At 53.4% G+C, this 25,361-nt stretch overlaps 1 protein-coding gene across 15 annotated transcripts; it reads left to right on the top strand.

The window, feature by feature from the left end:
- Positions 1-655: 655 nt before the first annotated feature.
- On the top strand, positions 656-24,882 carry NECTIN4 (nectin cell adhesion molecule 4). 15 transcript variants are annotated; one of them, XM_070266826.1, is made up of 11 exons: positions 695-817; positions 6,632-6,796; positions 7,721-7,866; positions 16,444-16,803; positions 18,940-19,230; positions 20,210-20,330; positions 21,296-21,444; positions 21,673-21,829; positions 22,239-22,314; positions 22,702-22,776; positions 23,122-24,882. In XM_070266826.1, the coding sequence occupies exons 3-11, from the start codon at positions 7,791-7,793 to the stop codon at positions 23,344-23,346; spliced, it is 1,530 nt and encodes a 509-aa protein (XP_070122927.1). In that variant the 5' UTR covers positions 695-817; positions 6,632-6,796; positions 7,721-7,790; the 3' UTR covers positions 23,347-24,882. The 15 variants fall into 15 exon arrangements, with proteins under 15 accessions (XP_070122928.1, XP_070122925.1, XP_070122931.1 ...); XM_070266827.1 differs by lacking the exon at positions 6,632-6,796 and having other exon boundaries at positions 656-817; XM_070266824.1 differs by lacking the exon at positions 6,632-6,796 and having other exon boundaries at positions 680-817; positions 21,670-21,829.
- The last annotated feature ends 479 nt before the right edge of the window (positions 24,883-25,361 follow it).

Genomic DNA, 25,361 nt, shown 5'->3' with positions numbered 1-25,361 from the left:
TGGACTTGGATGACACATACTTTAGATGCCCCAGGACAGCATCTAAAGTGGTCTATCATGACCCTGTCAATGATACAAAAACTGGAAGGGCATTAAGATAAAGTGAAGGGTAGACCTGAGAGAGAATTGTGAGAGGTAAGGAGAAGGGCAGCCAGGGCTCCTCCTTTTCTGGATCTGCTTTCACCAGCTAATAATATCCAGGGACAACCTCTGTCCAGGAAGGGGCTGGGGGCAGATCATCCTGAAAGTCTCACAGTCCTGACATGATCCTATGAGTTTGGTCTCAGTTGGCCATTTCTGGCAAGCAAGGATCCCTACAGCCCAACTTCCCAGACTCATGTCCAAATTTTTACCTCCTTGGCTCAAACTTTCACAAAACTCTTAGTCTATTTTCTCCTTCCCTAAACCCCATTTTCTGACCCTGGGACCATCCCTGGTTCTCAGCATCGGTCAGTACACACAGAAAGCCAATAAGTGGACCCTAGGGGTGTTAGTCACACTCTCAAGACTCCATCAGTTCCCTCTGCTTATATCTCCTAGGCTTTCCCACCCTTCAGGCCCTCTCTCTTGCCCTTCCTCTATTGTCCTCTGACCCTTCTACATTTTTCCCACAGCTCGTTCTGGCCAGTTGACTTCCTGCCCCATGCCTTCCTGATCCCAATTCTGGCTCTTTGCTCTCAGCTCAGCCAGAATAAGGACATGGACAAACAGAGGGACAGAGGAATGACCAGAGAAGGGCTGCAGGAGGCCATATCTTGAGTTCCTGTGACTGAGATGTGAGCTGGAAGGAGCTTGGGGTGAGGAGAGTGGGAATCAGGTGAGTTAGAGAATGATGGAGAGGTGGCGTTAGCGTGGGGAAGAACTTGAACTTTTGAGGGACTTGGCAATATTCAGTAGGAAAGTATCATTGGGCTGTTGCTGAGTGGTGGAAATTGAGGGCAGGAGAGGGAAGTACCTGAGTGACCCTAGCAGTGGGCAAGTAGGCATCCAGAAATTTCTCTAGGTCTTCCTGTCTCTGTTTCAGATTTTGTCTCTTTGAATTACTTCTCTTCAGTAACTGTGTGTCTGTGTCTGTGTGTGTCCTTCCTCCTCTCTCTCTCTGTGTCTTTCTTTTTCTGGGTTTCCACTTGTCTCATTGTGCCTTGAGATCTGTCTCTCATCATTTCTGCTCTTGTGTTTCTCTCTCTGGGTCTGCCCTTTTCTTTGTCTCTTTCTGTACTGCTGAACAGAGCCAACTGTCTGACTTTCCTGAAAGAAGATTTGGAAATTTCCAGGAGTGACCAGGCTTCTCCCCTTTGGCTGTATTCTAAACTGTAAAACCAGTTTGGGGTCCCTGGGCACAGTCATAGAGTATTGATTACTGATGAGCGCCTGAGTGAGTGTCAACATATGGGGGCCTTTTCAGGGAGTGGGATTTCCCCACAGAAGACCTTAGAGCATGGAGGCCTGGGCTCAGGGAGGGAAGCAGGCTGGCAAGGGGAGATTAGACTGCAGTCTTTGTTCCACTACCCTTTCCTTATAGCTCATGGACCAGTGCTTCCTAATCTTGCTAATTATCACAGGCAAGGGACTCTTGCTCTGTTTCTTGATCCCTAGCTCTTCTTTTACGCCACTTCTAGAATTGAAAGAGAAATTGAAGTTCAAAAAGATTTCAAGGTGAGGCTGGAGGAAGGTTACGAGGGGTTTCTGCAAGGAAGGTATGACGTACATCTTGGGGGGTGTGGTAGAAGATGCTCAGAAGGGAGTCAGGGGCATGCTCTATGTGGCTTCCACCCTGCCTCTCCCACAGTCTGGGGCTTCCCTCCTCCATCCTCATCTCAAAGGCTCCCAACCTCACTGTCTCTGGGACTGAAAACTGATGCAGAACAGGGTCCAAGTTTCCAGGTGTAGTGGAAGCAAGGCCAAGAACTAGTCCTGCTGCCGCGGGGCCTCTGGGGTGTCTTAAAATTGGAAGACCTGGCCCCTCCTTTCCAAGACCAGGCAGAGATAGAGCCTGGGGCACCTGAGACAAGGGCTCCTCTGCAGCTGCACCACATCCTGGCCTCTGACCAGGCCAACCACACCTGAGCGCTGACGGGTGCTGAGCACTGACGATGGAGACAGGTGGAGCTGCAGGTCTGAGGTGACTTTGGGTCCCGGTGGGGAGAGAAAGGAGGGAATTAGGGTTTACAAAAGGGTTTACAGAAGTGAATACTTCGGGCCATACAGAAGGAGGATTATACTAACAAACTTCAAAAGAAAATCTGCCCTCAAATTAGGAATCCCCATGGGGCTGGCCCAGTGGTGCAATGGTTAAGTTCACATGTTCCTCTTCGGCAGCCCGGGGTTCGCTGGTTTGGATCCCGGGTGCGGACATGGCACTGCTTGTCAAGCCATGCTGTGGTAGCGTCCCACATATACAGTGGAGGAAGATGGGCACGGATGTTAGCTCAGGGCCAATCTTCCTCAGCAAAAAGAGGAGGCTTGGCAGCAGATGTTAGCTCAGAGCTAATCTTCCTCAAAAAAATAAAAATAAAAAAATTTAGGAATCCCCAGTTCCTACCAGTTCTCCTAATTCCCACCTCCCCCTTGTGTCCTCTCAGCATGTGCCCTCTCCTCGAATGTCTTCCCTCAGGGACCGTTCAACACTTGCCCTCTCCTCTCAGGGTCTTCCCTACTCTCTTCCCTACGCTCCCACCTCTTCTAGGCTTCTCACAGCCCCTGTGTCTCATGGTATTTTCTTTGATCTGCAGCCCCATTTTCTGCTCTGCAACTGTCCTGCCACCCCCAGTGCCCAGTCCAAGGGTGATACTAGGTTGTAGGGCCCCAGGAGGCTTTCCCCTGGGGAAGCGGAGTTGGGTGGTAGCAAGAGCTCAGGCTGATGGCCAGGAAGGAGTAGTCTTTGGTTCAGAGAGGAACCACACCCTCAGCATCCCAGCTGAGAAGCTAAAGAGGCCAGGTGTTACCTGAGGATGCCCCTGGTGGTGCAGGGTGCCCCCGGCCCTGGGGGCTGCCTCGATGTTCCCCAACAGGTGGGTTCCCTGGGAGAAACCTGGCCCTTTCTGTGGTCAGGATGGAGATGGGAGAATGCAGGGGAGCACAGCTTGGGGTCCTTACTAGAATCCATTCTCTTACCAAATTCTCAGGACTCCACCTAACCTTTGCTCCTACCTCCTCTTTGCTGCTGCATCTCCTGCTGCTGTTGTCACCACCTGGAAGACTGATTTCCATGATGGCTTTTACTCTTGTCCTAGACCAGCCAGGACCTATTTCTAGACCCTCCTAAAACTGCTAGCCTATCCAGGACACTGGGTCAAAGGATAAAGGCATCTGCCTCTTAACGCATGCCCTAGTCCCTGATTTCATGGCTGTGTATTTACAGAAGCTTGGTGAGTTCATGGGGTGAGAATAAGGGGGAGGGAGCTCTGCACCCAATGGCCTACTGAGAATCAGGGCCCAAATGTGCCTTATGTTCAGCTGCTTCCTCCCCGGGGTGGTTCACTCCAGCTTGGACTCTTTAGGAACAAGCTCGGGGGACTCCAAGGGATGTTATTAGGCAACCAGGAGGTGTGGTTGTCATTAAAGGATGGGGCTGGGTACTGGGGATCAGTGGGCCTCTGGATAGGCAGATAGGAACAGCACAGCAGAGGAAAGTTTAGATGGCATCTCTTGGAAAACAGGATGCCTCCATCCTAATACTGGGCACAGTGAAGCTCCAGCTGGAGGGGAGCAAGGTGTTTTTCAGTGCAGCAAACCCTGCTGGAGCCCCTGTTTTCTTTATGGGGCTCCCTCCCCACCTCTCCATGGGTGAGGATCATGCTAGAGAGGAGCAGGAGTGACCTTGAAGCTTCTACTTGAAATAGCCTTGGTCCTAGGGATGGAATCAAGTCCCGTATCAGTAATCTTCCACCACCACGTCAACCAGCCTCCCAACACCTTTTCTTTACAAACTACAGAAACCAAGGCAACGAGCAGATCAGGAATAGCTTAATATCACACAGAGAAACAAAGCTGTGTAGAAATGAATTTCAGGCATTTTGTCCACACCCTTGCTTCCAACTAGTTCCACTCTGATTTATTATCCACTCTCATCTCTCCCAAAGCCTGAGGGTCTCCCCCCACCCTCTGACTCCTCTCTGACCTGAGATCTCACTGCAAACAAACAGGATGTTTCTCACTAAAGAGCTCTCTCATCTACTCCTTCCCCGATCCCATCCTCCTGACACACCACCTCCAGCCCTTCACACCTTGACCCACTCCCCCCTTCCCCCCTCACTCAATCTGACCCTCACTCTCACTCTTCTTCTCCTCCACACCACCCCACCCATCCTTGTCCCTCCCTGACTCACCTCCAAGTCCCATTGACACAAACAAAAATTTCAGCACAACCCACTCCAACCGGTTTGGCTTAGGTGTGCAGCCTGCCATGGGGACAGACACGGGCTACACACAGATGCTTGGAAACATGGAGGTAATGAACATCTGCAGTTATGCACAGAGACAGTCCTGAGTATGGGCATGGCATGTGTATACATACAGAGACACATAGGGAGTGTGTGATGGTGGCATACAGACTGTTATAATTGTTTATGTTTGTCTCTCCTAATTGAGGGCTCCTTGAGGGCAGGGACCATGCATTTCTGTCCCCTCCCTGGAAGCTGGTACAAAATGGTGCTCACTAAATGTCTGTTGCATGAACTAAGGCATGCAGGCATGCACACAGTGATGTTGCTCAAATATACATACTAAAGATGCCACCTTGGCTCGAATTGTTCCCATTCTTAGGGCCCAGAATTTGGATGGGAAGAGGGTAGGTAGTGAGGAATGAGGGGAATGGGGGTTCAATGAAGAAGAAAGTCTTCCCCAACCAAGTACTTTCTTCCAGCCCCAGCCCTGGAATCTGCCTTCCACAGGACTCATCCTAGAAGCAGGGGGGAAAGGCCTAAGTACAAGGGCATATTCCCCAAGAGCACAGCCCTTGTGAGACATATAAGACTGCGGGCACGATGGGACAGAGGGACTTGGAGATAGATATTGTTAGATGAGAAGGAGAAAGATTCCTACTTCAAGCAAAGGCCTGAAGTGGGCTGCCTGGCTCAGGTGCTCCCTCTCAGGTCCAATGGTGCGCGTGGCCATCAAGGCCACCTCTGGTGTTTATGAGCACCTGAACATACCCATGAAAAAATGTTGGGTAAATCATAAAAAAGTCCTGACTTTAGCATCCCCTGGAAAGTCCTGCCTCCCTCAGTGCTCCGTATGCCTGGAGCTGGGGGTGAGTGAGTGAGTGTCCCAACTAGGGGCTCACAGACTTCCTGACTGGTAGTGCTGTGGAGAGGTAGGGGTATATTGTGAATGGGATGGCCAAAGAAGACTTAGGGACTAACTGCTTTCCCACCCCCATGCCTCAGTTTCTCCTGTGGTCTCCTGGACGGGGAGGGGTGAATCCGTGGGAAGGAAAAGAGCTCCTCTGAAGCCATGCGATAGGATCCAAGGTGTGATAATTATAATTATAATACAGGATGCTCCCTCCCCATTCCCCCTGGCCCTACCCCACCCCTGCCACAGTGGATCTCAAAGAAGCATCGGGGTGGGGCTGCTCCCCTGGCACAGGTGGGGACCTGAGTCCTGAAGAGGAGAAGGGGTTCGCCATGATGGAGATGGAGAGAAATTGGGGAGTTTTGGCATCCAGCCTGGCCCTTGAGGCCACAACCCTGACCTATGGGAAATAGCCTGCAAAGAAGAGGTCACAACCATGGTAATGGCTGGGGGTTGGGATCTAGAGCCAGAGCTAGAGTCATGGTCCAGAGGCAGAGTTAAAGTCTGGATCACAAACCAGGTTCAGGAGAGTCAGGATTTCTGCTTCACTGACCCTCCCTGTCCACCTTTTCCATACTGACATCCATTCATTCACAAATTCCTGTCTTCAACAAAAATGTAGTCAGTCCCCGTTAGGTTCCATGGATTGTCCTAGCATGGATGACTGAGACGAGATCATAAAACAAGCCCAACTTTCAAGAAGTTCACAGACTACAGCTCTCGTCCTGTCCCTCAATTTAACACATTTTCCGAATCCCTGGCACACGGCAGACTTCAATCAATGTTTCTTAAATCGAAGCTTACAATTTAGTTAAGGAGATAAGATGTGCACAAATTATGAGTACAGAAGCTATAATAAAGGGACTAGGAGAGGCTGAGGAAGAACAGAAGGGAGAAAGATTAATTTTGGGTGGGAGGCGCTGAGAAGGCTTCTTGGAAGATGTGGCCTTTGAGGTCAGCTTTTAAAGATGAATAAGGTTTTGACAGGTAGAGCTGTGTGTGTGTGTGTGTGGAGAATATTCTACATGAAATGATTGCCCTTACTGCTCTTGATTCCTCCTTCCTGCCTCTTGCCAGACAAAAGGGTCCTGCTGCAAGATTTTAACCTATATTTTTTTTCTTCTCTTATGTCTATCTCTATATTTACCATTCTTTTAAGCCCCAGCCTGTCGGTTGTCTTGCCTCTCCCCTTCGCTCAGTTTTCAGGGAGTTCAGAGTCAGGCCCCTTCCTCTGGCTGTCCCAGAGAGGCCAGAAAGGTTTTGTGTAACTTGGTGGTTACATATTATGCATCCAAAATAGAAACACATGATCTTGCAAGTCTAAGTCTGCTTACAGGAATACAGGGACAGAGTATTTGAAATCAAGATTGTTCCTGCAAAGTCCAGACATATGGTCTTGCTCCAGGACCATGGATAAATCAGTAAAATGACTGTGGAGGTGGTGGAAAGGAACCCCTTTCCACTCAAGTAGTGCTGATGCACGTTCGGGACTCCTGGCCAGGTAACGAGAAGGTGCTGACGCTGAGAGAGGGCCCTGCCAGGGAGGCCAGGAATCTATAGGGCTAATTCCTTGGTCAATCCCTTGGCTTCCTATGTATGGCTGGGGTCCAGGGGGTCACTTAAGCTCTTTCTCAGGGGTCTTTGAACTAGCCTCAAGGCTAGTTCCTCAAGGATAGAGGTGTCTGAGCAAACCGTGATACTACCTAAGTTGTGTGTCCTCCAGTAAGCCCCTTCCCCTCGCTGAGCCTGTTTTCTCATCCGAAGGATGAGGTATATGAGCCAGCACTGTTCTCACTTCTGGTCTTCTCTGACTCTATGGTTCCAAAGCTGAGCCGTCCAGGAGATTGGGGAACAAGGCCTTGGAGGGGCAACAAGGCTGGCTGGGATGTGGGATGCTTGGGTTCTTTTCCACCCACAAAGGCCTTGCCCCTGTTCCTCCTGGCCTGGTGCCTCCCTCTTTGAACCACCCCGGGCCTTCTCTTACCCTGCACCCCCACCCCTCCCACCTTGCCTCTCCCTTCACAGCCCCTTCCTCACACTGCCAGGTAAAGCCTGGAGCTGACGATGAGATCCCACCCCCCCCCCCAGGTCCTTCCCTCCTTCCCTCCCTCCCCGGCGCCCATTAGCTAGCCCAGGCCGTGGGGGCGGCGGCTGCTGAGTCTCTGTGCCAGGCCCAGCCCCCGGAGACGCACCTGTTCTGACCTGCTGAGCAGGTTCCCAGGTTTCTGCCGTCGTTGTTGGCCACGGCGTGGGAAGCAGCTCTGGGGGAGCTCGGAGCTCCCAATCACAGTTTCTTGGGGGTAGCTACAGCTGAGTGGGCAGAACGGGGCCGGGTCCGCTAGTGGAGACCCCAGTGGGATAGACAGGTGCGTCGGTGCCTGAGGACTCTGTGACTTCCTGCCTTCTGGGTCGGTGCCCTATCCAGCTCTAGAGCCGGCTCCCAGGGAGAACTCGGTGGAACTTCAGAAACACTGGTCAGCTCTGCCTTTCGACCAATGCCCCTGTCCCTGGGAGCCGAGATGTGGGGGCCTGAGGCCTGGCTGCTGCTGCTGCTCCTGGCATCATTTACAGGTAGGACTGGCCTGAACAATCAGGACCCTTACTTCTGAGCCCAAGCCGGCACAAACACACACACAAACACATACACACGCACACGCGCACGCACACGCATACACATTCTCTTTCCTTTGAGTCTGGACTGAAGAACCAATCTCTCTCTCCCACTCCCAGCTGCCAGCAGTGCCCCAGAAGAGCCAGCATAGCTCTTCTCCTTCATGTCCCCTTCCAGCCCCAGGCCAGGTCACTATGTCTGGGGTCCATGACTACCTCTGCCAGAGCCTTGCCCTGGCTGGAGCTGCCTCTGGGGGACGAGAGATGGTGACCCAGTGCAGGTGGGCAGGGAAGTGGAACTGGTGGGGACCCTTTCATACCTGGAGGCTCCTTCACCTACTCCCTGGGCTCCAGAACTGCTGACTGGAGCTGAGGCTGACTCAGGGGCTGAGCTGGTTTCAGCAGTCATCAAGGTGTAGGAAGCTTGGTGCCCAGAGAGTGGACACAGAATTTCTGTCTCCTTCTCCTCCCTCCATGACGTCTTGGAGTACCAGGACTGGAGCACCTGTTGAGGGACCATCAGGGAGCTGGAAGCCCCTCTCACTCTGGCCCCTCTCTTTGCTGGGCACACTATTAGATGCAAGAGTGGGAATGAGGTAGTTACTTAGATGAGCGGGAGTCTAGGGTAGGGTACCTTCTAGGTAGGGTGTGGTCCCCTTTTGTTTACCACCTGTCCCTCCATTTTCTCAACTAAATGCCTTATATTACGCCTATCTAATGTATAAATAGCAGATATAAATAATAGGAATTTATCATCTGCACAGTGGGGAGAGAATATGTATGTGTGTGTCTGTGTGTGTATAAGGGTGTGTGCGCACAATGAGACCACAGTGGGATTCCATAGGCTGTTTCCAGAGTAATAGGTGGGAAATCTTTCTCCTTGGAAAGACAGAGCCCTATCTGGACAGGACAGTTTGATTCCAGTCCCAGGAGCAATAGCAAGGGAGCCTCAGTTGTCCAGCGGGGCCAGGAAGTGACTTCCCCCAACCTCATCCCCAGCTGAAGCTGTCAGGAGGAGAGCAAGGCCCAGGTGTGTGGATGAGTGGGGGCTGCTCTCGCTCTAATCTTATAATGGAAGGGTCGTTGGCCCAGCCTCCAATCACAGGACAGTAAGCTCTAACCCTTGCCATCCCCCTGTCCTCCCCACCCTCATCTTAGTTCCCATCTTCCAGACAACCCTTCTTGCTTGCTCAGGCCAAGAGGGTGGGGCCTGGTTGCTGGGCCAGGGAACTCTGCAGTCACTTTCCTGTAGGATCTACCCACACCTAAAGAATGGAGCCATGATGTCTCAGGACTTGGAAAGGATCAAAGAGATCACCGCTCCAACTCCCTCATTTTACAGATGGGAAAACTGAGAGAAATAGATAGTGAGATCTCAAGATTACTCAGTGTTAGAAACACAACTGGGTTAGTGTCTTGAATTTCCAACTCCTAGTTCGTTAAAGGATAGTACATCTGAGTGTACACTGGGTACAGCCAAGGCACTAGATGCTGGAGATGCAGTGATGAACAGGACATGGTCCCTGCCTTCTTTTTCCATAACACAAAGCTATTCTTTCTAAGGGAAGCCCAGGGAAGGAGAGAGGAGACCCCTTCCAATTAGGGCATACCCTGAAATTGCCCAATGCCCAATGGACAGGTGCTGTGGCAAGGGAGGCAGCCTGGCTTCAGGTTTGCCCTGGGAACTGGTGCCCAGTGAGCCACCATGCTGCTGCCACTGCTGCTATAACCTGCACAGTTCTGGAGGGTGTTCTGAGGGCTGGAAGTCAGCCCCAGGTTCTCAGCCCGAGGATAAGATGGGCCCACCTCCACTGCCACCCCCATTCTGGTTCCTCTGTGTGTAGACATCTCCTCAATGGCCCCCAGGAAGCTGGAGTGTTTCTTGTCTCTGAAAATATCTTGGACTGGAAAGTCAGGAGTCTAGAGTTCTGGCCACATTTCCGCTATTAATTTGCTAGGTGACCTTGGACAACTAAGAGACTAGACTTCAGTAGACCAAGAAGTAGGGCCAGGTGATGTCTTTGAGCCTTCCTGCTCTGAAATTCTATGGCTGTGTGACTGTCCATCCCTTGACTGAAGGGGGGTGCTAGGTGCTGGAAGAAGTAGTCTGGGTGTGGTGATAGAAGGGGGAAAGGTCCTGGCCCCATCTCTAAGTGGGGTAGCTTTCCTTCTGTCCCTGCCCTACTGCAAATTAGTGCCCCCCCCAACCCCCCTACTCCTGGGCCATTAGAGCTCTGAGCCCGAGGGCCCTGCCCCACCCCTGACAGGGAGAGGAGCCCAGGCTTGGGAGGCGCCTTGACACCACAGCTCTTTGTCTGTCTTTAATGGGATGAGTTTCCGGGTGAGGTCCCCTCCCTTCTGCCTCCCCCATCTCCTGCCCTGGGGCTGATGGGCCCAAATCTACAGATACCCCTCCAATAGAATCCTAGTTCCTGGCTCTTTGTCTGGGCCCAGCTGGGCCCTGCAGGAGAGTAGGGTGAGGGGTTCTCTGAATTCTGAGGTCTGTCCTCTGAGGGTTAGGATCAGCTTTCCTGCAAGGTTAGTTTCCTAGAAAGGGAGGGGCCCCATCCCTGCTTTTCTACTTCTATTTACAGAGGGGGGCAGGCTCTTTCCTGTAGGACCTACCCAAACCCAGGGAAGCCAGAAAGTGAGGCTACTTCCCTCTCCAAGGTGGGGAGACCTAGGGAATCCCAGGGAAGCCCTGTGGCCCCAGTGACCCTGGTCCCACCCCAGTGTTTCAAGGGGCTGGGCTAAGGGGACCCCAGCCACAGCAACTGCATTGAGGAGCTCACAGCAGGGTCCACCGCCCCGGCCTCTAGACCACAGTGTCAGGATCCTGGGGTCCTCCAGGCAAAGTGAAGGGGGCCAGCCACCAGGCCCAGCAAGCCTGGTGAGGAAGGAATGCCTGAGCTTTCTGGCCTCCCAAACTTGCCCTTGTGCTGACCGAAGTCTAGGCAGAGAGAAGCAATGGGAGTGGGGTGGGGAGCTGAGTCAGGAGGGAAGGGAGTAGAGAAGCCTAGGGGCTGGATCTGGAACAGAATCTACAATGCAAAGGTCAAGTTCAGAGCTGGGGGCCAGCCACCAAGCCTCCAGAAGGAGGGCAGTGAAGGAGGTGGTTGGGATCACTCCACTGGGACTGAGAGCCCCTGGCCTCAGGAGCTTTTCCCATACTTTTCTGGCTACCCTCCTCCGCTCTTGCCTTTAAAACTTGTGTGTCCTGAGAGCTGGGTTGAGGCTGTGATTTGGGGTGGGGCTGATCTGGCCACACTTGACGGGGGTTAGCTGGTAGGATTTGGGGTGGGGGTGGAGGCTAGGATCTCAGGAGTTTGGGAGAAGCAGAATTCTGGGTCTCCCACCCACTGTGTGGCTGTTGTGGTGACTCAGCAGGGCTCAGACTCTGGCTCCGGGGGGTTTAGGGGACTTATCTGTGCTGGGAGCTGTGTCTGGGCCAGAGCCGGGGCTGCCTTAAGGCCTGTCCTCCCCCATTGTTCTCATCTCTCTTTGTGATTGGTGTGGCCCCCCCACCCCAGACGCTAATCTGTGGGTGGGCGCTTTGCCCGGGTTGGGAAGCTCTCACTAAGCTGGGGGGCTTAGGACAATGGGGGATAAGTGAGGGAGGTGGATGAAGGCAGAGGGAGAATCTCCTAGTTTTCAAAGTTCCTTGGCAGTCCAAGGCCAAGGTTATGGGGGGAAGGGTAGAAGGAAAAGGGCTTGCTGGGTTGTTTATGTCACTTGTCTTGAATGGGGGGCTTCAGGGCTCCCCTCCCAGGTCCTTTCTTGTCCCAGACTCACCCACATATTCCAGCTCTCTCTGGCAGAGGCTGCTGCTGTGGGGTGAGGGGAGGTAAGAGTTAACAAAGGAGAATGAGACCCTAGACAGGACCCCTCCCCCTAGCCCCAGGCAGGATCCCCCCCCTTCCCACCAAACCCACACCAGACAACCCTTACCCCAGGCCTGGAGCTAGAGCTGGTTTTTCTGGTGGTGGCTGACAGAGATTCCCAGGGAAAGGCCTCCTTGGGGGGCCAGAGGTGCTGGGGGGCCCAGGGGAGTGGCTGAGGGAGTGAGAAGGGTGGGAGTCCTTTTAGTAGGAACCTGAGGAGCAAGGGTAGAGAGAGTTTTTGTTTTGTTCTGTTGGGGAGCCCTTGATGGCAATTTCCCATCACCTGGAGGAACAGTGACCTCATCTTTGGGTCCCTCCACCTGAGATGAATCTGCCCTCAAGTCTCAGGGTGAGGTGGGGAGGGGTGCCTGGGCGATACTCCAGGCGCAGAAGCAAAGGCGCAGAGCCACACACCACTGACCAAGGGTGCCTGGGACAGACAGACATGCGGAAGCCAAGAGAAACCGACATCAAAATATTTACTATGTGTGCAGAGTTCCGCAGGACAGGAATGCATGCCATGTGTACAGACGTGTGAGATGCACATGGAATGGGGTGTGCACACATGTTCACACACACCATTCCACAGCTCTTCTCTCCGGACACAGACAAGGACACATACTCTCCTGAAGAAAAGGCATAAACACAGATATGTGCCAAACATCCCCAAGTTCATGCAAGAAGACAGCCTCACATGCACGTGAACCAGCACTGAGTCAGGCCGTCGCCCAAAGATACACATTCAGAAACAAAAGAATCACATCTACTCCTTTCCTTTTCCTCACAGACCCAGCTCTAGGACCCCTTAATGTACTCCTATATGCACCAGCAGGGGATGCTGACGGAAAAAGGCCCCTGATAAAGAAAAGCCTCCTTCCCCAGACATGCTGTTATCTGCAGCTGCCAGCCTCAGTTTCCCCTCCTGATCAGAGGCCAGGCGTCCCATAGATAGGAAAGCTGAGACCCAGGCACAAGGTGGGGAGCAGCCCAAGCCAGGAATGGAGGGCCTGTCTGGGAGCGGGCGGGGTACACAGAAGGCAGGGCCCCAAAGAGGCCCGTGGGGGCCTGGCCAGGGGTGGGGGAGGCCGAGGGCAGGGATCCCGTCCGGCCAGTTGGGCCTGTTCTCTCCCTTGCGCAAGGTGGTGGCTGGTGGCGGCTGTGGCTAGGCCTGCCGCTGTGCAGCAGCTGCTGAATCACCAAGGCTCCTGACCAGCGTCCTGGTGCTCCCGGGAGGAGGGTGGGGAGGGTCAGAGGCAGGAGTGCGCAGCCAGCAGAGTCCACCAGCCTCAGCAAACAATTTGCAGCAGGAGGGTCTGTGGGCTTGGCCTGGCCTGGCCACTACATGCCCGCAGGGTGACCTCACCAGGCAGGCAGTGTGTCTCCTTTGCTTTGGTGACATCACCATGCTGACGCCAGGCGGGCACTGGGTGGGGGAGAGAAGGAGGAGGCAGTCCTGGCCTGCCCTGGTCTGGGCTTCTGGGTCCATTTAGCTGAAGACAGGGATTCTAGAGCCTGAGTTCTCTTTCACTTTTCCTTGTCTTGCAGCCTCTGTGTGTGTGTGTGTGTTCGAACTGGAGAAGGGTGTTGCCCCAAGCTGAGATGCTCCCATGATTAAATAGTGGATTTAGGACACTAGGGGCTGTGCGGGAGCTCCAGAAGGGACTTTCCTGTTTTACTGGGTTCCTCATCCTGCAAAGCTTGGGCTTGTTGCTTGGTTGTGGGGATCTGGGACTCACAGGTAGGGCCATGAAGGATTGGGACTCAGGCATGCGCTCGGCGGTCAATGCCTATTGTGCCCTAAGAAGGTATTTTTTGGGGGAAATATGGGCAATTAGTGGTAGGGACAGGGCAGATGGTTGGCAAGTGTAGGGATGGGGATGGAAAATATGCCATCTGACATTGTCCCAGAAATAGTCTTTAGAAAGGTTTGAGTGTCCCAGTGGAGCAGGGCTTGGGATCTCTGTGGCCTGCACAGACACCAGCATTGGAAGCAGAGGATGTGCTGGGAAACCTCTATCTCAAGCCCACCTCCAGCCCTTCTTGGCAACCCTGCTCTCTCTGGGGCCGGGAGGAGGTGCCTGGGAGGGGTGAGGTGGTTAGCTGGACTCCCAGGCTGGGCTGGGTGGGACCAACACCAGCCTCGGCAGGTCAGGGCCCTGGTATCTGGCCCTGCAAGTCTGTCCCGTCCTGATCAGGCCCTCCCAGCTCCCAACAGCATCCTCCCTCCCTCTGCCCCTGCTAGCAGGGCCACAGGACCCTCTTCCTCTGCCTCATGCCCTGCCTCGCTGGAACCCTCTGGTCCACTCTAGCAGGGCTTCACTTTCTCCCTCCATGCCTGCCCTGCTCCATCCCCTTCTTTCTCCCTATGTCCAGTCTGGAGGTGCACCCTTTGGCAGTGAACTCAGCTAGCCAGCATATCCTGCCTCCACCCCAAGGTTGCCATGCCGACCCATTCCTGCCCAGCCCAACCAGAGACTTCTCATTCTTCCTCGTTCCACCCTTTCCTTCTTCTGCCCATCTCTCATTCATTCAGTAAGTCAGTCAATAAATATTAATTGAGCACCAGTGGTGTGCCAGGAATGCAGACCACATGCCACTGAGCACTAAATCAGAAACCATGTTTCCACATGCCATATGAGACCCAGTTTCTACTCTTGAAGAGCTCGGACTGGTGGGAGAGGCAGACAAGAAAACAGCGAATATAATCTTTGGGAGCAAGTACTATGATGGGGTAAAAGCAGGGTGCTAGGTGCTAGGGGGAAACAGAGGAAGGGCACATAACCCTGCCTGAGGTGGGGCGGGGAGGAGGGAGGACTCCAGGAGGAAGTGATGTCTAAGCGGAATCTTAAAGGATGAGTAGGAGTTATCCAGACAGTGATGAGTAGGAGCTCCCAGACACAGGGCGGAGGGCGTTCCAGGCAAGGGCACAGTGTGAGCAAGGTGAGGGACAGCAGGTGTGCGAAGTGCTGTCCAGAGGCAGGGGCTGTGAACTTTTGGGAGTTGCTGGATACACATTCCAAGGCAAGGAGCTCTTGTATCCCAGAGAGCCTACCCCTAGTCCCCAGCCCCTAGCCCTACAGTTCACATGGTTTATTCCACAACTCCAAATTTATTTCTTCCCAACCATGAGTTTCCCCAGGCTCTGCCTCCCTCATTATGAGCTGTCTTTGAGTCTTTCCTCTCCTTATCTCTCTTTCTGGTCTGTGGTCAAATCCTAACAAGTTTCTCCCAGGAAGTGTCCCCTCCTTCGCGCCCTGGTGGCACCACACAGGGCAGCAGCTGCAGGTCCCTGGTGAGTCTCCTGTCTTCAGTCTTCCTACTTTCTAGTCGGAGGGCACATCACCACTGGCCTCACACTTTACTGACTCCCCATTTCCCCTGGACCAACTCTGATTTCCTTTGCCTAGTGAGGAAGGTCCTGGGTGATTTAGTCCCAACCCTGTCCACTCCTGCTCAACACATACTCCCTGCCTTAGTTGTGTCCTCTCCTCTCTGCTTCCTAAGCCAGCCAGCCTCTCCATCCTCTTGGGATTTGCCCACGTTGGTCCCTCACCTGGCATCCCTTTCCAGGTCTCTCCTCCTCCTGATCCTACCCAATTCGTGCATGAGGCCCTCCCATATGACTCGGGTCCACAGTGACTGTCCCATCCCACATCTGGCCTGCAACACACCACTGAGCACTAAATCAGAAACCATCACACACGTTTCCATATCTGTCTCCATGTGTATCTCTTCTTCCTGAACAGATCTCAGGTTCCATGAGGGCAGGAAATGGATCCTTCTTTGCAGATAAAGTTACATGATAGATACCCCTGAGTGCTTCATACTGTTCCTCGTCAATGCAGAAAAAAACACTAGCCTTTTGTCGCTGGTCCCCATCTCTGGTCCTCTGATTCTGGCTCACTGTCCTGACCCTGTTGCTGTGGGTCTGCCCTGACCTCATCTCTCTGGGCCTCTGACCTGGGGCCTTTCTGTCTTTAGTGACTTGCTCATTCCTGCCTCTGAGCCTTGATTCGTGCCATTCCTCCCACATAGAATACCTTCTTCTCTCTGGGAATCCAGGTCTCTCATCTTCAAGCCATGAAAAGAATGTTTTGAAGGGCCTACTGGGATGGACCCTTCCCACACTACGTGCCACATCCTAGACACCAACTGTTCTCGACCCTTGCCTTGGCTCCTGGCCACACTTCCTGAAAGCATTCACTTTTACCCTCTTGGTAGGTTGAGCCTTCTGTGAAAGTTTGTCGGTGCCTTGCCCTGTCTGTGCGCATAAAATCCACTTTCCTGAGAAGACTGTGAGCTCCCTGAGGGCAGAGGCTGGGCCTCTCCTCCTGTTATAGCTGCCCATCTTGCAATTGCTCTGGATACAATCCTGGGCTGGGAGAGGGTGTGACTCTTCCATGTATCTTCTGTGTGGCCTTAGGAAAGTGACTTCCTCTCTTTGGGTCTCAGTTTCCTCATCTGTTAAATGGCGATGATAACGCCCACCTCTTGGGAATGCTTTGTGGATCTAATGAGGTAATGGGCTGAACGCGCTTTGCAAGCATAAAATGTCCAGGAGTTCCGCCTGCCTTTGCTATCATTATCATTATGAATAAATGTTCCCCTGGCTCTGGCAGCGCCCCTAATCCTGGCTGCTTCTGTCTGCCCCCTGCAGGGAGGTGCCTGGCGGGCGAGCTGGAGACCTCGGACCTGGTGACCGTGGTGCTGGGCCAGGACGCAAAGCTGCCCTGCTTCTACCGAGGGGACCCCGACGAGCAGGTGGGGCAGGTGGCGTGGGCTCGGGTGGATGCGGGCGAGGGCGCCCGGGAGCTGGCGCTACTGCACTCCAAGTACGGGCTGCACGTGAGCTCGGCCTACGAGGGCCGCGTGGAACAGCCGCCACCCCCACGGAACCCCCTGGACGGCTCCGTGCTCCTTCGCAACGCTGTGCAGGCCGATGAGGGCGAGTACGAGTGCCGCGTCAGCACCTTCCCTGCTGGCAGCTTCCAGGCGCGGCTGCGGCTCCGCGTGCTGGGTAAGTGGGGTTGGCTGCGCACGGTGCGGGGGACAGGGTACTGCGTGTGTGCGGAGGCACCAGGACCTCAGGCCCTGGGATGTCAGAGGGCAGAAGCTGGAGCCAGGAGCATGCGGACATGGGGACTGCAGAGATGGATGGGGCAAAGGCAGAACCGGAACAGGAGGTGGGGTCCTGTAGGGATGAGGGAGCCTCATCAGCCCATCCTCCTACCCTATCCAGAAATTCTCTCCAAGTGACCCCAACAGCTGATACAACTTGGTCAGCCTTGGGAAGAATCCATTTATTAGGAAGTTCTTCCTTCCGTTGACCTGAAATCTCCCTCTTGGTTACTTTTGCCCTCTGGAGCAATAGGGAACAGCCAAGAGAGAATGAGCCTGTGCCCTATTGCTCCATATGCTTCCTGAGCCAGCCAGCCTCTCCACTTCCACCCTGGCCTGTGCCCACCTTGGTCCTCACCTGGAATGCCTTTCTGGATCTTTTCCTCTCCTGATCCTACCCAACTCGTGCATAAGGCCCTCCTACATGACTCCAGTCTACAGTGACTGTCCCACAACAGTCTTTCAAAGAGCTGAGGACCTTTGTCAGGCCCCACCCAAATCTCTTCTCTGAGCGGAACTACTGGTTTTCTGCAGCAGATCTGCCAAAGACGCTCATTCAGAGCCTCCCTCGCCATCCCAGGCTCCATGGTCTTAAAATGTGGGGCCTCGATGTGGACACGCAGGTCCAGCCATGCTCAGTGTAGCTGTGCCTGACCAGTGGGGCTAATGCCTTCTTTGATCCGCACCTTCAGTGAATGTGGTTAGAGACCACAGTCATTTTTTAAACCACCGCTTTGCATTGTGGGCACCCGTGGTCAATGGCTGCCCTCAATCTATGGTCAAGTTAAGTCTTTTCCATTCTGTACTGGGGCTGTTAATGCTATAAAGATAATAATAAAGACCTTTGTAGTTTCCCTTTGTCCACATGGAAGTCAGTAACACCAGCCTTGGAGTAGAAAAACCTGAGTGTGAATCTAGTCGCTGATGACCCGAGATGAATCGTCTCACCTCCCTGAGCTTCAGTTTCCCTAGCTGTAGAACAGGGATAATAATACGCACCTCACTGGTTTGTTGACAGGATTAAATGAGATAATGTTTTTAAAGTGCTTAGCATAATACTTGGCACATAGTAAGTGCTTAATAAATGGTGGCTATTATCATTATATACATATGTTTTTTTAATTACCATTGTATAGTAATTACATATACTATATAATAAATATATAGTAAAAAAAATATATACATATACACCTTATATAGATATCTGGTTAGTTTTTTAATTAAAAAAATTCATTATATTTATTAAAAAATGACCCATGCTGGGGCCAGACTGGTGGCGTAGTGGTTAAGTTTGTGTGTTCCACTTTAGCGGCCGAGAGTTCGCAGGTTCGGATCCTGGGCACAGACACATCAAGCCACACTGTGGTGGCATCCCACATAAAATAGAGGAAGACTGGCAGAGATGTTAGCTCAGCAACAATCTTCCTCAAGCAAAAAGAGGAGGACTGGCAACAGATGTTAGCTCAGGGCCAATCTTTCTCACACACATACACAAAATAAAATAAATAAAATAAGGAATTCATGTATTAATAAAGGAGACAAGTTTTTTTTAAAAAAATGACCCATGCTCATTGTAAATAATTCAAACAATGGGGGCCAGCCTGGTGGCACAGCGATTAAGTGCACACGTTCTGCTTCAGCAGCCTGGGGTTCGCCAGTTTGGATCCCGGGTGTGGACATGGCACTGCTTGGCAAGCCATGCTGTGGTAGGAGTCTCACACATAAAGTAGAGGAAGATGGGCACGGATGTTAGCTCAGGGCCAGTCTTCCTCAGCAAAAAAGAGGAGGATTGGTGGCAGATGTTAGCTCACGGCCAATTTTCCTCAAAAAAAAAAGAAAAAGAATTAGAACAGTGGAGAAAGGTATAAAGTCAGCTGAAATTCTATTCTCCCACTCATCTGGTATCTTTGTTGGTGAAATAAGAGAAGAAAAAGGGGCCTGAAATTTTGCACTTGTGCAAGACTGAACTGGGACAGGGTGGGGCCTCCTGACAGGGGTTGTGCAGACTGTGACCCCTGCCTCCCCCGATCTGCAGTGCCTCCCCTGCCCTCACTGAATCCTGGTCCAGCACTAGAAGAGGGCCAGGGCCTGACACTGGCAGCCTCCTGCACAGCAGAAGGCAGCCCGGCCCCCAACGTGACCTGGGACACAGAGGTCAAGGGCACAACATCCAGCCGCTCCTTTACACATTCCCGCTCAGCTGCTGTCACTTCAGAGTTCCATCTGGTACCAAGCCGCAGCATGAATGGGCAGCCACTTACCTGCGTGGTGTCTCACCCTGGCCTGCTCCAGGACCAAAGGATCACCCACATCCTCCAAGTGGCCTGTGAGTACTTGGATCTTGGGTAGGGAGCCCGCATGGGCTCTGAGAGGATTGGTGAGATGCCAAGAGACCCTGAGCTACACCAGCTGGCCAGCCCGGGTGCTGGAGGCCACCTTGTGTGGCTGAAAGAGCACTAGTCCGAAGGTAGAAGCCTGGGAGCTCCTCCCAGATGACCTCGGCAAGTCACTTAGACCTCTCTGACCTTTAGTGTCCTCCTCTTTACAGTGGAGATTGTCCTGCTTCACAGGGTTGTTGGGAGAATCACATATAAACATGGAATTCAAAGCGCTTTGTAAAATATACGGTTTAGGATTTGGAGACAGATAAACTTGAGACAAGACCTACTGCTATTTACCAGCTGTTATTCAACTCATTAGGCTTCATTTTCTTCATCAGCAGAATGAGGATAATTATACCAACTTTCCAGGGTTCTGATGGGAATTAGAAACCGTGAATGCAAAGCATCTTGCACAGTGCTTAGCGCATAGAAGGTGCTCAGTAAACAGTAGATACTGTTTTCCTAGCGTTAGACTTTTGAACCTCTGGGGAAATAGGACTGTTTTCTACTCATGCTAACCCAGCATTTGGCGCAAAGTAGGTCCTCAACAAATCATAAAGAAGCGAATGAAATAGTAGGACTCTTAAGCTTTTGAAGAATCTGGGAGCATTTACTGTGCACCTGCTCTGTGACTAGCACTAAGCTAGGAACACAAGGGATTCAGCAAAAGTGTCACACATCGCTATGCCGAGGGACTGATAGGCTCATTGCACAGGTGAACCATTAAGGACTCTCTGAGTTTAGAGAGGGGAGGGAACCATGAGCCAGGTGGGGCCGGGCCAACTCTGGCAGCAGATGAGTAGGATGGAGATGGGCAGGGGGAGGTTACTCCAGGCAGGGTGGGGCGTGGGGCGGGGGCCCTTCGAGGAACAGCATGATCAAAGGCATCATTTCCATTCTTTCTCCTCCCACCTTCCATTCCAGTCCTGGCTGAGGCCTCTGTGAGGGGCCTTGAGGACCAAAAGCTGTGGCAGGTTGGCAGGGAAGGAGCTATGCTCAAGTGCCTGAGTGAAGGGCAGCCTCCACCCTCATACAACTGGACACGGTAAGGGCCCGGGCCTGGGGGAGGGCCTACCTTGGGAGCAGCGTCCTCCCCCCTTGGGCCAGCATGGACTCATTATGGGCTGGGACAATATATTCTGAACCCCACATAAATTGGGGCACCTGTTCAGACCAATACAAGAATATGCCTGGATACCACATATTATTCTTGGCTTGTACCAGAGTCTAGGACACATAGTCATTGGTAGGGAATAAGCTAATAAGTCCGTGGCTTTTTTTCCTCTAATTTTTAAATTATGAAATATCATACAGTATTTAAATAATATTTTATATATTTGTGCAAGTGCCTAAAGTGCACAAGACAAAAGGTTACAGCTGACTATAACTGCTGTTAAACCAACACTCCTTATAAACACCGCAGTGTTGCCAGCACCTCAGAAGCACCCACCCGCCTCCACCAGTTCCCTCAAGGAGTCCTTGGCCTTTTTCCAGGGTCTGAGATGTCCAGGGAATCAGGGAGGGGTCAGGTGCACATGTGTGTGAGCCCATGACAGGCATGTTTTCACATGTGAGCAGATGAGCCATGCATGTGGCCTGTGCCTGGGGCTCTGTGCATGTGCCCTGCCGCAACATCTGAGTTGTCAGGGCAGGCAGTCACGTTTTCCAAGTACATCTGAGCCAGATAGGAATGGAGTGTCCTGTTGTGTGGACTTTATACCACGTGTACCTGGTACCCAGTGCCGGATGACGTGATGCCTGTGGGAGCATGTGGGATGGCACACGTGTGGATCTTCCTTGGGTGTGTGTGGGGGGTGTCCGGGTCAAGCTGGGCGGTAGGGAGAAGGGGCCCCTGCCTAGACCTGCCTAGTGGAGGGAGGGGCACCGTGGGAACAGTCAGTGGCTCCGGGTGACGTCATGGGGAAGGCGGTGGAGAGCTGCCTGGGCACGTTGGGTGGTGGCAGCCTCAGTCCGCCCCAGCCGGCACCCATCAGCTTCCCTGTCCTCCAGGCTGGACGGGCCTCTGCCCAGTGGGGTACGAGTGGAAGGGGACACTCTGGGCTTTCCCCCACTGACGCCTGAGCACAGTGGCGTCTACGTCTGCCACGTCAGCAATGAGCTCTCTTCAAGGGATTCTCAGGTCACTGTGAATGTTCTTGGTAAGCACTGGGGCAGGGGCAGGGACCTGGTGGGAGCAACAGGAAGCAAGACAGAGAGAGCGAATTGGGAGAGTGTTTATGGGGCGTGGGTACTGCGTGTATTTTGCAGAGGGTCAGGGTGAGGGGCTGGTTTTGGATGTGTCTGTGAGGACACTGTGGGGGGCTGTGGGGTCTAGGGGTGGGTCAGGGATCTGGGCATCCACCTCAGACATTGGCCTGTCTCAGCAGACCCTCAGGATGCCCCAGGGAAGCAGGTGGACCTGGTGTCAGCCTCCGTGGTGGTGGTGGGAGTGATTGCTGCGCTCCTGTTCTGCCTTCTGGTAGTGGTGGTGGTGCTCATGTCCCGATACCATCGGCGCAAGGCCCAGCAGATGACCCAGAAATAGTGAGTACTGGCCGCTCCTGGGCAGGTAGAGCTAAGCTGGGAACAGAGGAGGTGGGCCAGGACCCAGGAGCAAGAAAACACTGGGTGGCCGGACATCTGGGAGCTTATGGATCAGAGGTGGGCAGAGTCTTTCGGGAGGTGAGAAGGAGCTTGGGGCTTGAACCGCAGCCGAAGGAGGGGGACCATGCTGCCTGAGTGAAGGTCAGATCCACATGCCCGGGTATCACCAAGTACACATACTCGGCACACACACACTCTGGAGCCACACCGCCACCTGCAGCCACTCACTCGCACTGCAGGGACAGCACCCACACCCTCCAGTCCCATCTCACATAGACTGGGCCAGGCTGGGTTCACCTTGGGAGGCCACTACTACCCTCAGCTCCTGACAAGGGGGTGTCTTTCCCAGCGAGGAGGAGCTGACCTTGACCAGGGAGAACTCCATCAGGAGGCTGCATTCTCATCACGCGGACCCCAGGAATCAGGTGTGTGCCAAGGTTGGGTGCATTCATGGGGCCAGGGCCCCTCTGCAGAGCAGGAGCACACACTCCACCAGTCTGGCCGCTGACTCATAGCTAGGGCTGGGCTGGAGGCAGAGTTGGGGGGGCATAGATGCTTTGGGTCTACTGGACTCCTCTGGTAGGCCCCTTTCAGCACTGGCCTGGGGGCTGCTCTGGGAAGCCACTATCAGCACTGATTTCAGGGTGGGGTGGGAGTGGGGGAATGAACATGTTTATATCAAGGAAAGAGTGGACCTGTCGGGTTGGGGGAAAGGTGATTAGGGAGGACGCTGGTGGAGGACAGGGGTGAAGAGGCTGAGGGGAGGAGGCGGAGCCCTGTTCTGACTCCTCCCCCATGTCCGGGCCCTGCAGCCGGAGGAGAGTGTAGGGCTGAGAGCCGAGGGCCACCCTGATAGTCTCAAGGACAACAGTAGCTGCTCTGTGATGGTGAGGCCCCCGGCCCCACCGGTGTCCCCACCACTCTCCTCAGGCCCCTCTCCTGATCCCAGATGTGGTGCGTCAGCAGCCCCTTCACCAGTCCCTCTCGCCTCAGCCCTGGCTCACACTGACTGCCCAGCCCCGCGCCTCTGCTATGCCTTTGTCCCCATCTCCCCTTCCCCATGCCTAACACTCGTTCCTCCCCCCCATCTCTGAGCCCCTATGCCTCTGAGACAACCCTAACCCCTGCTGTGCCTGACCTCTGACCCCACCATCCCCCAACCAGCGGCCCCACCCCCCATGTCTGGCTGCCCTGCCTTTGTTTCTGACTTGTCCTCTGTCCTTGGTTTCCAGAGTGAAGAGCCAGAGGGCCGCAGTTACTCCACGCTGACCACAGTGAGGGAGATTGAAACACAGACTGAACTGCTGTCTCCAGGCTCTGGGCGGGCAGAGGAGGAGGAAGATCGGGATGAAGGCATCAAACAGGCCATGAACCATTTTGTTCAGGAGAATGGGACCCTGCGGGCCAAGCCCACGGGCAATGGCATCTACATCAACGGGCGGGGGCACCTGGTCTGACCCAGGCCTGCCTCCTTCCCCTGAGCCTGACTCCTTCTGCTGACATGGGGGATTTCAGCTCACCTTGGGGGCCTCCCTAAACACCCCATTTCTTGGGGAAGACGCTCCCTACCCCACCGACTGCTCAACCTTTTCCTCCAACCCTTCTGTTCGATGACGGGAGGGCTCCACTGGTTGAGTCCCTCCTACCGTGTGTCCAGGTCACTGTGTGTACATTTGTGAGTGTTCACTGAAAAGTGTGTGCGTGGAGGGCTGACTGTGCCCGTGGTGTGTATCATGTTGTCGTGTAAGAGTCCAAGTAAACCTTGGTGTGTGAGCCACAGGATTCCAGAGGCTGCGTGGGAAACGCTGTGGGGTTTGGTTTGTGTGTTGTGTGGCTGCGTGGCCTTTACCTGTAAACGCAGGTGTTTTCCTCAGACCCCAGAGCAGTATTAATGATGCAGAGGTTGGAGGCGAGAGGTAGAGACTGGGGGCCAGATCCAGGTGTGCAGGCATAGCTGGAGCTGGAGTCTGGCCTCCTGAGTGGGGGAGCTGGGCTCCTACCACTTGGGAGCTGTTGGGGCAAGCATGAAGCAGGCAGCTTAGGGGTCGGCTAGAGGCTTGAACTGTTACAGAAGAAGCCCTCTGCCCTCTGGTGGCCTCTGGGCCTGCTGCATGTATATATTTTCTGTAAATAAACCTTCCCAGGGGAGCTTCTTTAAGGAATACTGCTCCAAACTCTTTAATAAGAGAAAAGACTTTTTAACAAACTTTTGGTTTATCTGGATGTCTGTTGTTACCAGGATTGCTTAAAATGAGACTAGACTATACAGGAATTCAGCAAAGATAGACCTTGCTCCACCCCACTCCAGGGAGTGAATTCTTGTGTTTCTGAAAGGTGCTCCTTCGAAGGCATCTTAATCTAGGCAGCCTCTTGGGAGGGATCCTGAGGCTGGTGGAGTCTGAATTAGAGGCCCGAGCCCTGGGTTAGTGGCTACTGGAGGACAGGGTCGGGTCCTTGGCCCTCATGGCTCTTTAGCTCTTCCCCCAGCCTCATCTCTTTTCTTACTTGTATCCACAGTTGTTTGTGGTCCCTTGGGGGGTTGCTGGGACTTGGTGACAAGGGCTCCTGGTTCAGTTGTTGGGGAGGGGAGAGAGGGTGGTGATTATAGATCAAGGGAGGGTGGGAGTTCGGGCAAGGTGAAAGAGCTGTGGGGGGCAAGAATGTCTCCTTTCCCCCAGGGGGCTCGGGGTCACTAACTCGGGCTCTTCTGGCAGTTTCTCTGGGTGGGGACTGGGGTTAGATAAGGTCCATTTTTGCCAGGCCACCCAAATGCACTCAGCCTGAATATCTAGATTTAGCCCCCAAACCCTGTGTGGCCTGAAATCTGATGGATTTCTGGACCAAAGGAGAGACTCCCATCTCCCACTCCCCAGCCAGCCCAGGACTTTGGATGTGGTACCCGAAGATCTGGGATCCCAGTATGTACATTTTGTGTAAATATGTGCATATTTGTACATAAAATATTCTGTTTTTAAATAAACAGATAAAACCTGTTCTGTCTGGTTCCTGTCTTGCCTCCTGAACTGTGTAAGCCCCAAGCTCCTATACTCTCTGTCTCAGCATCTTCCTCCGTGTGGTCCCAGGTAGGGGAGGAGTTAGGATGCCTGCAGCTGGGAGAGGGATGGGGAAGAAATGGCCTCCACAAGACCTTCAGCCATCTCTGAGAGTCTCTGGGTAGGACACTGGAGCTAAGAGCCCCTTCCAGGATAGGCAGTGCCTTTGTGTGCTGTGTTCTAAATCCCGCACTGCATTGGAGTCTCCCCCGACAGGCCTGGGAGGTAGACAGCAGTGCACACATTTTACAGACAAACTGAAACTTGAGTGAGTTCCACAGAATGTTAGGGTTGGAAGGATTTAAAGATCATCTAATCCACTCCCTTTATTTTCACATGTGTGGAAACTGAGGCTTAGCAAAGCCACGTAACTTGACTGAGGCCCATCAGGGGCAGAGTCTGGGCATTCCTCCTCCTGG

The sequence above is a fragment of the Equus caballus genome, chromosome 5 (genome assembly GCF_041296265.1).
Source record: "Equus caballus isolate H_3958 breed thoroughbred chromosome 5, TB-T2T, whole genome shotgun sequence".
Taxonomy (NCBI): Eukaryota; Metazoa; Chordata; class Mammalia; order Perissodactyla; family Equidae; genus Equus; species Equus caballus.
The sequence above is the reverse complement of the archived record's forward strand: the minus strand, read 5'-3'. Positions and strand labels throughout refer to the sequence as shown.

Coding starts and splice junctions, on each gene's coding strand:
- NECTIN4 (XM_014739670.3), top strand. CDS start 15,898: ATGGACCCTTCCCACACTACGTGCCACATCCTAGACACCAACTGTTCT. Junction 19,231..20,209: donor CCACATCCTCCAAGTGGCCT/GTGAGTACTTGG, acceptor CTTCCATTCCAG/TCCTGGCTGAGGCCTCTGTG. Junction 22,777..23,121: donor ACAGTAGCTGCTCTGTGATG/GTGAGGCCCCCG, acceptor CTTGGTTTCCAG/AGTGAAGAGCCAGAGGGCCG.